Source organism: Stegodyphus dumicola, chromosome 7, assembly GCF_044657685.1.
Source record: "Stegodyphus dumicola isolate Sdum_Otavi_A_Nest chromosome 7, ASM4465768v1".
Classification (NCBI taxonomy): Eukaryota; Metazoa; Arthropoda; class Arachnida; order Araneae; family Eresidae; genus Stegodyphus; species Stegodyphus dumicola.
The window spans coordinates 27236711-27249051 of record NC_140774.1 but is presented as its reverse complement, the minus strand read 5'-3'; the positions used below and the strand labels follow the sequence as shown (position 1 = coordinate 27249051).

The 12341-nt window shown below is 33.1% G+C and overlaps 2 protein-coding genes across 4 annotated transcripts in view; one reads left to right on the top strand and one right to left on the bottom strand.

The window, feature by feature from the left end:
• Positions 1-3010, bottom strand: part of LOC118185760 (uncharacterized protein C05D11.1-like) — a 95200-nt gene extending 92190 nt beyond the window's left edge. Inside the window, exon 1 of the mRNA XM_035355666.2 lies at positions 2750-3010. Within this exon, the coding sequence (XP_035211557.1) occupies positions 2750-2897 (148 nt within the window). The 5' untranslated portion in view covers positions 2898-3010. The remainder of the gene's footprint in view (positions 1-2749) is intronic.
• Positions 3011-3548: 538 nt separating this feature from the next.
• The window catches only part of LOC118185759 (high affinity copper uptake protein 1-like), a 50530-nt gene continuing 41737 nt past the window's right edge, over positions 3549-12341 (top strand). The window contains exons 1-2 of one of the 3 annotated variants that reach the window (XR_015041954.1): positions 3549-3867; positions 3965-4043. Coding sequence is in view for 1 of the 3 variants with exons in the window: in XM_035355665.2 (XP_035211556.1) it covers positions 3965-4043 (79 nt within the window). In the remaining 2 variants the exon portion in view is untranslated. The remainder of the gene's footprint in view (positions 3868-3964; positions 4044-12341) is intronic. The other 2 variants (XR_015041955.1, XM_035355665.2) reach the window with 2 other exon arrangements.

Genomic DNA, 12341 nt, shown 5'->3' with positions numbered 1-12341 from the left:
CGCTTGAGTATGGGTGAGATTTTATTGATTTCTTATTATTGGGTGAATAGATTGCCAGTTGACTATTGGATTTCGGATTTAGAAATTAGTAGTAGGACTGCAGCTGATTGGAATTCTTTTTGTAGGGAAGTGTGCGTGGAATTTTGCGAAAATGATATGGGTATGCTTGGTGGTATGAATGTGATTGTGGAAATTGATGAGAGTAAGTTTGGGAAGCGTAAGTATGAGAGAGGTAGGAGAGTGGAAGGAAAATGGGTGTTTGGTGGGATTGAAAGGGGTAGTAATAAATGTTTTTTTAAGGTTGTGCGAGATAGAAGTAAAGATTGTTTATTGAGTTTTATAAAAGAATATATTTTACCGGGTAGTATAATTATTTCAGATTGTTGGAAATCATATCAATGTTTGGAGGATGAAGGGTTTAAGCATCTTGCTGTAAACCATAAGTATTATTTTAAAGATCCGGAAAGTGGTGCGCATACGAACACAATAGAGGGCACCTGGAGTGGTATAAAAAGTGCCATTCCTAGGCATTGCGAGAAGGAGAATTTTGCTTTTTATTTAGCGGAGGAAGTTTGGAGGAAAAATTCGGAAAAAAAATCGTTCAGTAATTTTATTGAATCCATAATAAAAGTGTATCCACCATGTAAGGAAGATTCGGAAGAAGATTAGGTTAGTTAGACTTTGTTAAGAATGTGAGTAGTATTTAGTTCTGATTACGCATTATTTTGTGTGAGGGAAATGAGAGATCATGGGATATGTCATGTGATTTTAATGGACGAATTACTGTTCTTTAATGGGGAAAAATCTGGGAATTTTGTATTTGGCTTTATTCTGTGTTGTGTGAAATAGTGTTTGTGAATTTTTGGATCCCATGGCCGTAAGTAAAGTGAATTCGAAATGGGTATTTAGAGGTATTGAAAAGGATAGTAAGAAATGTTTTTTAAGGTTGTGTGAGAGAGAAATAAACATGTTTTATTATGTTATTTATTTTACGTGGTATCTTGCTTTGAAAGATAAGTATGATTTTAAAGATTCTGAAAGAGAATGAAGAAAAGTGTATCCGCCACGTAATGAAGATTCTGAAGGAGATTAGGTAAGTTAGTATTTTTAATTATTTTTATGCATTGTTGGAAATGTAAGGTGGAAAGGAATTTGGTATTATTGGGAAAATTGTTATTAGCAATGATTTAGTTTAAAGTAATTAGGATTGTAAGGTAATTTTTATTAATTGAATGTATGTGCTCATGTATATTTTAAGTGGTGTTTTTGAATTTAATTATATTTTAATGAAATGATAGTTATTTTGTGAATTTTATACTTGTAGGAATTTGGTGTATGTTTAAGTTGAAGTAAATGTGCATGGAAATAATTTAAATATTTGATAATAAATATTTGTAATGCTTCATGTATGAATTCGTTGGTGACGTGTATAATGTAATAGATGATTTAGAGGTAAAAGTTTTTGGATATTTTATTTATTTTATATGTGGAAATGTTCATATTTGTAAAGGGTAAATACTTTTTCGCGATCATGTAATTTCATATATGTTCTTTTTACCGGGTTTAAAGATTGAGAAAATTGTCATGTATTTTCGTGAAATTTTTTTAATTTATGAGATAAAAGCAGTGTATATGGATATAGTGAAGAGTGTGCGCAATGCCATTTTTGTGCAATTCTGAGATGTTTTTTTAAGTAAAAATAAGTCGACGTGTACATGGTTCAGTGATATTTTAATGAAATGATAGTTATTTTGTGAATTTTATGCTTGTAGGAATTTGGTTTACGTTTAAGTTGAAATAAACGTGCATGGAAATAATTTAAATATTTGATACTAAATATTTGTAATGCTTCATGTATGAATTCGTTGGTGACGTGTATAATGTAATAGATGATTTAGAGGTAAAAGTTTTTGGATATTTTATTTATTTTATATGTGGAAATGTTCATATTTGTAAAGGGTAAATACTTTTTCGTGATCAGGTAATTTCATATATGTTCTTTTTACCGGGTTTAAAGATTGAGAAAATTGTCATGTATTTTCGTGAAATTTTTCGAATTTATGAGAAAAAAGCAGTGTACATGGATATAGTGAAGAGTGTGCGCAATGCCATTTTTGTGCAATTCTGGGATGTTTTTTTAAGTAAAAATAAGTCGGCGTGTACATGGTTTATGTGTATGTGTTATTTTGAAAAACGCGTAAGGTGTATGGTATTGTGCACTTTTTCCGAATTTTGCAGTGAATATTTGTCATGATTAAGCAGTTTTGTTTGATAAAATTTCTAGCATAAGTGTAATTCGGCTAGTAGATTGTTGGAAGAAGTGTTCAGTAGATAAGAAGAAAAGAAACATGTCTTTACTTCGTGAAGACAAAATGGCGGCGGGGAAAAAAAAAATAGAGGGTTGCTGTAGGGGAGTTGGTCGCCAAATTTTCGCCAAAAAATCACCAAGTTACCGTAATGTAAAGATCAACCCGAGTTTGTGCAATTCTTTGACTTGTTATTTTTGCACAAACTCGGTGTCCGTGTACCGCCAAAAATAACCAATTTTCGTTAAGTGGCACCCGTAAATATATTTTTACCAAAAATAATATCAATAATCTTAATTATTACCCAGTTATATTATGAAAGCTTATAAGCATATATTATGAAAATATCGATCAATTAAAAATCTAAGATCCGAGTCATAATCTTTGGCCCTAATGTTTTCAAAATATTCAACAGCATTATGAACTGAGAAAATATTCCTTACCTATACATAAATAACCGCTCACCAAAGGACCGCTAACATTTGCAATGCATATGGTCATTCCATTAGTTGTTGATTTGTATTTAGTTAATTTAGCACCACCATCGGTTACAATTTCAGCAATGCATTCGTAATTATACTTCTCTGGCATTTTAAATCTTAAAAAAAAAAATCGCTAAATATGTACTACTGAAAATTTCACGCGATCAGTCCAATACCCTCAACTTAATACCTTACAGTCCTGATATCAATAATGAAAACAAAAGGTAAAAGAACCGCAATTGCCAGATTTTTAAACGTTTTTCGAAAAAAAAAGGAGGCAGGAATTTAAAAAACAGTAGCAGTTCAAATTTATTGATTTAATATTGTTTACAAATTATCCTTAGAGATTTTTATCATGGTCCAGGGAAGAATATTTCATGCATCAAAATAATAATTTTTTGCCAAAGTGCTAATGGGAAAAGAATTACACAAAATCAAAAATAAAATTTCCAATGTAAAGTAAAAGGACATGAAATTTTCTTCTCATCTTCTTATAATAATGATATATATATATGAAAATTTTCATTAATTAATAAGTAGTAAAATAGTTAGAAATGAGTGAATATTTTTCAAGATGTAGGTTTACCTAAAATATAGGTAAGACCAGGCAGATTTATTTTTACATTTCTCAAATTTTTTTATTAATATCTTATGGTCTCAGTAATATTTATTAGTTCATCTTTATTTATTTTTTTTTTAATTATTATTTAAGGTAAAATTGAATTGCAGTTAAGTTGAAATAAACCGTAACTGAGATTTCCGTAATTGTTCTTGTTTTGTTTTGATTTTGTCGGGTGCTGGCTACTGTCTACTGATTAGCAATCTGTTTCTGTTGTGCCAGCCAACGACAAACCGTTTTCGCACGATAGGGAATCAGAGCGTGACACTTCAATGCTTTAGTTCATGCAAAATGTGCTGTTATACACAATGCTTGACTTTAATGTTATCTGATGTTTTGATCACATATGAAGCCCTATGATTTCGCGCCGTTTGACATTTTATTGCGGTTTTGGATATATAATTTGCTGTCCATGTATTTTTGATTTTTTCAGTTTTCCTATTTAATTTTCCATTCCAAGGTAATCATTGATTTTGTGTATTTTTACTTAATACCGTGTAATAATGTAACCAATATGCCCGTGTTTTGTCATTTATGTATTGCACAATATATTTCAGATGCATAAATCATACTTAGAGTTTGGGTTCCATGTAGAAGATCTGTTGTTTAAAGGTTTAACAACTGAATCAGTTGGTGGTATGAACCTTTCCTGTTTTAATTTTTTATATATGTTTGTCGTGTTTTGGTTATGCATGTGTAACTAATTGTATTTTGTTATTCGTATGAAATATGTGTGATGGTGTTTCTTAAAGTGTATTTCTTTTTATTAATATTAAGAAATTATGTTTCATTACACAACCATCCCATTTTTATCTCTGTTATATTTTATAAGTATGTTTTTGTAGGTAATTGTAGGATTGTTATACAACTTTGTTCAGTGGTTAGATAATTCAATAAATGTTAAAAAAACATGGTAAAGCTTCATCATAATGTCCCTAAAAACCATATGATATTGCTTTAGCTTACATTTCAAATTATCATCCATTTTATGAGAGCATTTATATGACATAGTCATAAAATAGTTAGAAAGCATGAAAAATTTACACAAATTTGAAAATTAAATTAACTGTTATAAAGTTTGTTTAATAATTCTTATTTATACTAGAGCTCTAGACTGCATACAATCTGTAAAGTCTTTTCTTATCAACACCAGAAAAAGTCTTTGTGGTCTGTATGCAACCATTGGCCATGCTGTGGAAGAGAGTTCATAATATATACAATTTATATTCTTACAAGAAGAAAGTGAACAGTACAAAACTTTCATGTAGTAAATGCTATGGAAGAGAGTTCTTAATATGTACAATTTATAACCTTATAAGAAGAAAGTAAACTGTAACTAGAAGTTTTTTTTTTTTTTTTTTTTTTTTTTTTTTAGTGATTAAAATTAGATAATCAGCTTTTTGTGAAATAGCTTTAGTGTTAATAATTAATATCATTTTCTTATAAATAAGTGAACTTATCATTATGAAGACAATTTATCAGCAATAAATTGGTATAAAACTGTTCATTAATATGTGTAATTTAATACATTCACTCTTTTTCAGTGCTATTATATATCATAAAAGAAATACATGTAAGATTCATTATTATGAGTAATTTGTGAATGTTTAATGCATAATTATATGTCATAGGAAAATTTATTTCTTAAACTTTGAAAATTATTAACTTTTTAGTGTGAAATTTAATATTAAATATATCTCAGTCAACTGTTGGTACTATAGCATAAGTTCATGCTTGTGCCCGCTATTGGGGGAAAAAATATTGACAAAAATTAATTGATATTTGAATAATTACTATCAATTTGTTCTGTTAATCATCATCAGTTTTGTCATTTCTTGTTGATTCAGTCAGAAAGTATTTGTTAGTGTATGATTTAATTTTATTTAGATTTATGTGAGTTTGAATGCAATATGAAAATTTCGTTGTATATATTTGTAATATTATTAAACCCCAGAATAAGAACTAAAATAGCAATGGGGAATACTGACAAAAAATGGTTTTTTAACTAAAAAGTTACATATCTAATGGTTTGTAAATGTATGCATGATATTGTATCAAAATGCCATCGTGAACCATTATAATTAATCAAGAGAAATATATTACCTATAATGATATTAATAGTGCACAACTCACGGTATGCTAATAAACTGTTTGTGACAATGATGAGAATTTCTGAAACTGGCTGCATGTTAATGTATGGTTTTCCTCTGATTGCTGTATGAACCATATCTATAGGTTGTCTTTAGGAAATCTTTTTCCAGAAAAGTCCTTTTCCTGAGCAAATGTTCAAAGCATTTTACTTCCTTGTTATAAAGCAAGGGAAAAAGAAGTATTGTAAATGCAAAAAATTTCAGTTTTCAAGCTTCAGAGGAAATATACTTTTGACTTGTTGTCGGGAGCTCTATATGTACATATGTTACATAACTCAAAAATGGTTTGGCTTAAAGTGTCAAAATTTTGTATTTGGGGCTTTTGACTAGTTTCGGCATGACATCTGTGAATACACATATACATGTGTGTGTACATATATGTATGTATATGTCTCTCATAACTCAAAAGTGATTAGCCATAGAATGAGTCATGTGCTTTTCACATCAGATTTTTTGTCATTGTTAAATAATCGTATATTAATTATTGAAACTTCTTCAGAGCATCATTTTAATATTCGTATGTTTTTAATTTATTTGTTATGTGTTAATATCATTTAAAATATTATAAAATAATAATGATAGTGGTAAAAAATACATGCAAAGTTTAACGGGAATATGTTTATGCCATGTGTTTTTTTAGAAATGAAACGTAAATTAACATGAAAGTTAGATGTGTTCAAATTTTATGATAAGTTTAGTTATTAATGCTGAATTCAGGGTAGAGGAATACAATTAGGTGTGACACTATCATAATATGACATTTAGTATACTTATGCTATTGTTTGTGTAAAATTTATTTCATGACCATGAAAGGTAATGGTTTATGGTTTTATAAGTATTATGGTTTAGTTGCAAATTTGAAAATTTCTCAAGTCTTATTCAATGACCAAGGAAGTAATGGAGAAGCAAATAAAAATAAGTATCAAGGAAATAACAATGACCAAAGAAAGTAACTGTGCATAAGGTCACAGTTAAAATTAATTTTAAATTTTAGATTTTATGGGAAAATAAATAATGAAATATCCATTAATCTCTATTAATACTTTAATACACTTGATCAGTATATTTAAATATCTTCAGTATTAATGGTCATGTTACAATATTTGTGTATGATAATTACAGATCAGTTCTTCAAGAACATTATAAAATTTGTAAATTTCACTGAAACTCTACATAGCTGGTGGCTAGTAAAATTAATATCGAGAACACCATAAATGAGCAAATATGAAGAATGACTTTTTTTTTATTTATTTGTTAAGGATATATGTAAAAGTTAAATATGGAATCTAAATTTGAAACCAGATTTTTCACACTTTATATCTTGAAGTGCCAACCAAGATATTAAAAAGTAAAAAAAAAAAAAGAAAGGTATTTATTTATGCTTTCCATACTAGTGATATGTTGGTGGTTTTTATTATTTAAAAAATTTATGTAATTAAAATCCTGCATAGAAAGAAAATAAGTGGGTTCTTATTAATAGATTTCTTCATATGCAAATGCATATATGCATATAAATAAGTATCATGCTTACTAAAGAGTTATATGAATAATTTTTATTGTACAGTGTTGCCTGTTGAAAAACACCTGAAGGTTTCTTTTTTTTATCTAAATTACAATGACAGGAAAGTAATTATCAAAATTACAATGACTTGAATAAGTGGGAATGGTATTTAACTGCTGCTGCAGAAGGTAAGAAATCATGCTTGCACTTTTGCGAGTGATGGGGAAGGTTGCTGATCTAAGCAAATTTGATAGAGGACAGAATGTTAAGACCCGGAACGAGTATCTCCGACACTGTATAATTGGTAGATTGTTCACGATCTGCCGTTGTAAGTATTTTTGCAAAATGGATAAATGACGATGAAGCCAGCAGCAGACGCCCAAAGTTCCACAAATCCGCTTGGTTCAGCAAAAGCGGCTCCAGACAGTGGCTGAGGTAACAGTCCTATGCAATACAGGTCTAAGTGCAAGTGTTTCCGAACACACAAAGTTCAGCGGACACTATTGGATATGGGACTGCGCAGCAGACGTCCCACCCTGGTGTGCCTCTGTTGACCAAGCGCCATTGTCACCTAGGCCTACATTGGGCCCGGGAACATCGAGACTGGACCATGGATAAGTGAAAGACAGTTGCCTGCTTGGATGAATCACGATTTTTCATTCATCACATTGATGGTCGTGTCAGGGTACCCCATCTTCCAGGTGAATGATTGCTCTCCCCTGTACAGCAGGTTATACACAGGTTGGTGGTGACGGTATTATGCTTTGGGAAACGTTCTCATGGACGGCATTGAGACTGATAGTTGTGGTAGAACAGACCCTGAAAGCTGCGGACTATCTGGATATAATTGCGGACCATTTGCACCCTTACATTACGTCAGCCTTCCAAAATGCAAATGTATTCTTCCAGCAGGACAACGCCCATGTCACAAGGCTCGAACTGTGTTGGAATGGATCGAGCAGCATAAGGATGAATTCCAGTTAATGTCTTGGCCACCTAACTTGCTGTATCTTAACCCGATAGAGCACATTTAGGATGTCATGGAGTGGCAACTCAGAGTTCACACACCACCTTGTCGAGATATCTCGACTTCGCGTGACCTCCGCTTAGACATTTGGTACGACCTGTCTCCAGTCATCCACCAAGAACTTGTGGCATCCAAGCTAAGGAGAATTGCAGCTTTTTTGCAGGCCAAGGATCACGTAACGCTTTATTGAGTAGGGGGTCGTAATGTTTTGGTTCTTCAGGGTATAATACTCATAATCAGTTAAAAATACACTTAAAATTGCTACATCAGGAAGAAATTATCTGACAAACGTCAGAATCACATGCAAGGATGAAGAAGTTGGGCTATGCAAATGATTAGTATTTCAGCGCATTTAGACGACGCAGGAGGGAGAAACGATATCTGAAGCACTGCATAAAATTTATGTAGTGGATTTCTCATTCGGAAAATGCTTTATAAGGTTGGAGTTTGCTCAGAATATCGTGTTATCCCTCGAATAAGAAGCGCAAATGCTTACCAGCAAGTTTCGAAATTCAATAAAGGCAGGATCGTTGCCTATCGAAAGTGTAGATTATCGTTCCGTAATATCGCCGGTCGCACTGGTCGACATCCAACCACTGTCATGCGAATATGAAATCAGTGGATTGCTGAGGCATGCAGGATCTGTACGCCCTCCCGATCTAACGCCCGAGAGAACATACATTGTGAGCTCAGCCCTGCAAAACCGTACGACCGCATCAGGGACTATTAGTCACAAAATAAGCATGTTTGCAGCACGCCCAGTATCAGCTTCTAAGGGGCGTCAACGTTTGCAGCCGCGTGAACAATCAGCTGGGTGACCATTACTTCGGCTTCCCTTAACAATGGAGCATTGAGAGAGACAGCGACTCTGGTGCGCCAAACGACAAAGCTGAGTACAGGAGTGGCACAATGTCGCCTTTTCAGACGAGTTCCGGTTCTACGTGCAAGTATTCTGATAGCCGTATACGTGTTTGGAGTGTCCGAGGAGACCGCACATCGCCTGCTTATATTCGATATCAGAATAGGGGCCTTGCGCCTGGTGTGATGGTTTGGGCAGCCATTGAGTACACGACACGCACATCTCTAGTTCGGATCGACAGTAATTTGAACGCAGATGGATATATTTCTGACTAGTTGTGCTGTATCTTGGAGGCCCCCAAACGCCATGTTCCAACAAGATAATGCAAGACCACATGTTGCACGCCGTGTTCTGATCTTTCTCGATACACACGGTATCCGATAGCTGCCCAGGCCTGCGCGGTCTCTAGATATAGACCAACACATTTAAAACATCTGGTCATGGGTTGCTGAGAGACTGGCCTGCCACCACTCTCCAGCTAATACGGTTGATGAAGTGTGGTATAGACTTGAAGCAGCATGGAATGAGTTGCGCATTTGTGTCATCCAAGCCCAGTTTTACTTCATGCCTAATGGGGTAAGGGTCGTTTTAGCTGTCAGAGGTGGCAGCTGTTTCTACTAATTTCGCTAAAAACTCCAAAATGCTTATAAATGTAATCATTTTGTCTTCATGCCATACTGTTTGCGTGCAATATTTTTTTTTTATTTGCTTTCCTTTATATGTTGCAATTTTAATAGCCAGCAATGTATTTCTAATTCGTAGGTCCGAAAATCTTAGAGATTTCAGCATTTAGAAAAATTGGGGGGGGAGTGTATAAATGAAGAATGATTTGAACAAAAATTAATCTGGAGGACTTTTCTCTTTCTGAGGGGGTTGCTCCACCACTGGCCGAGGGGTTAAAATCATTGAATACTGGTAGTTCAACCTGAGTTCGAATGGGCTTGCCTGCTTGATTGGTTTTTCCCATATGTAAGGTAAATGCAATGTAGTTTCTCTTAAAAATTTCTCTGTGAAGGTATCTCTTCCCGTAGGTAGATAGCCTTCAATGTTTCGCATATTCAAATAACTTGACCTTCGCAAGGAAGGAGGTTAGTAATAAACATTTAGTTCAAATTTTCTTTGCTAGAGGTCTTTGTATTAAGACGATAGTAAATACTACTATCTAAGTAACGCTGAAGACTGTATTGTAAGCTTCATCTGGTGGTCGGATACTCTCAACACTGCTTTAATTACAAAGCTTCAAGTTTTACGCTTGCAAAAGTGTTAATAAAATATTTTTCAACTCTCTTCTAGCAGTGCGAATTATTGTCGATATTGTACGACACCCTTTGTTGTAAAGAACTAAATGAAATGTTTATCTGCAGCCCCGCCCCAAAAAAAGGCCTCATTTTTAAGAATAAAATGCTTTGCCAATTTATTTGATTTTTATAAATTTTTTAATCTGCAGAGATTTCTGACTGTCTATATTAGATACAATATTATTCTGTTTTAGTGATCGCTTCCACGTCGCCTTTTAAGTATTTATTAAAATGACCTTGAATAATAGTTCTAACATTGAAATAAATTTTTAATTAAACCAATGTTTCTTAGAAGTTTTTACTAGAACCGATCAAAGTAATAAAACAAGTCTCTTATAAAAACATTCTTTAACGCTAAGCTAAACAGGGTTGAATCGTTCGTTTCGTGTTTGGCTTTGTGTTTAATTCCGGATTACGAACGCCTCTTTTCACCACCAAATTATTTGAACAAAAACGCCCCGGGTGGTGTATGGTGTCTCAATTTACGAACACTCTAGTCAGAAACATATAATTTTCAGAGATGTTTTGAGGTAATCTCTGACAAAAAATTAACGTTCAGGCACTTCTTGAAGCATAATTTTAATATTTCTATCTGCTTAGCTCGTTAGTAAAGCTTGGAAACAAGTGACGTACAATAAATACCGTGAATTCTGCCTAGTGTAAATTATGATCAGATTCATTTGTTTGCGGAGACTTTGAACACTTTTACAAGTTAGGACTTTTTTTTGTGTGTGTGTTATGTATGATGTTGTGTTTGTAGGCAAGTCCATGGGCTAGGAAGTTAACCATGAAGACGCGGAGAAGCTACTAAAGGAGCATAGAAATGAGCTCAACAATGAAAGAAAAATAACAACTACAGAAGTCGCAAAAAAAAAAAAAGCGATTGTCGTATAAATGATCCTAGTTCTCTGATCCGTGAAATTTGTGCAAAATGAGGTAAGATGCAAAGTTTTCACGAAAAGATATCACTCTGATAAACTAGCTGAAAGTTATAACATAAGCATTTTCAACGACAATGATGTGTTTCATTTTGGAAACATTTTGAAACGCACTCAACAACAAATCATATTGGAGGAATTTTGAGTGAAACAGAAGCTCTTTGTGTCTCAAGCAGAATCGAGTGGCGCTTATAGACAAAGAAACAATAAAAGAAAATATTCTCTGAAAACAGTTACCTGATGTTTTTATAGCGAGGAATTTGTCATCCAAACAATAACATCGCCCTCATCACCTCCCACTTATACCGTTCACTCTTCTTTATACAAGCTCAATTTTGTCGGTTTAGTACTGAATTTTCTTTTTTTTTTTTTTTTTTCCCCATTGTTTGGGGTTATAAACTTGTGCGCAAAGCGCTACTGAATAAGCAAGCATCTGTGGTCCAGGAAAGAATTTATCCATTTTTACAAGAATTTCTATGGGAAAAATTGTTTCAGCTGACGAACAGCCTTCAGGAAAGAATTAAATTCGTGAACCAAGATCTCACTGTATTTGCAGTCTGAACAATACATTTAGTTCGGTGCTGCATCCATTCATTAAAAGATTTTTCAGAACTGCTTTCGATTCTTTAATGTAAGATTGCTGAACGATGGTAAAATAACAGCTGCCTAACGGTTTCTTGAGTTCTTAAAAAAAAAAAAAAAAAACTAAATGGCCGCCGAAAGTAGTACTTACTGTTTTATATTACAAGTTGAGTAATCCGGCAGATTTGGTAAGTAAGAATGATCCAATATGTCAGATTTATCAAAATCAATTCTTGTAAACCTAATTTAACTGTATTCAGTAACTCTAAAAATATATTTAATGCCTGGTAACATACCAGAAAATAAATTAGAGAACATTCGCCATTTATTCTTAATCAATGTACATTTTGGAATCTACAGTTCCGCTGTTGATTGAAGAATTTTGAGAGTTTGAATGTCCACATTCTTGTCAACGCAGTACTAATTAAGGAGAATATATTCATTACTTCTTTACTTTGTGGTGAAGATCAGTAAATTTCCCGAATGTATTTATTTTCCTTAATCTGTTCAACAAATTCATCTTCAGAAAATATAACTAGAAAATTGTTCTAAGCCTGAAGGTTCGATGCTTATTTGAAT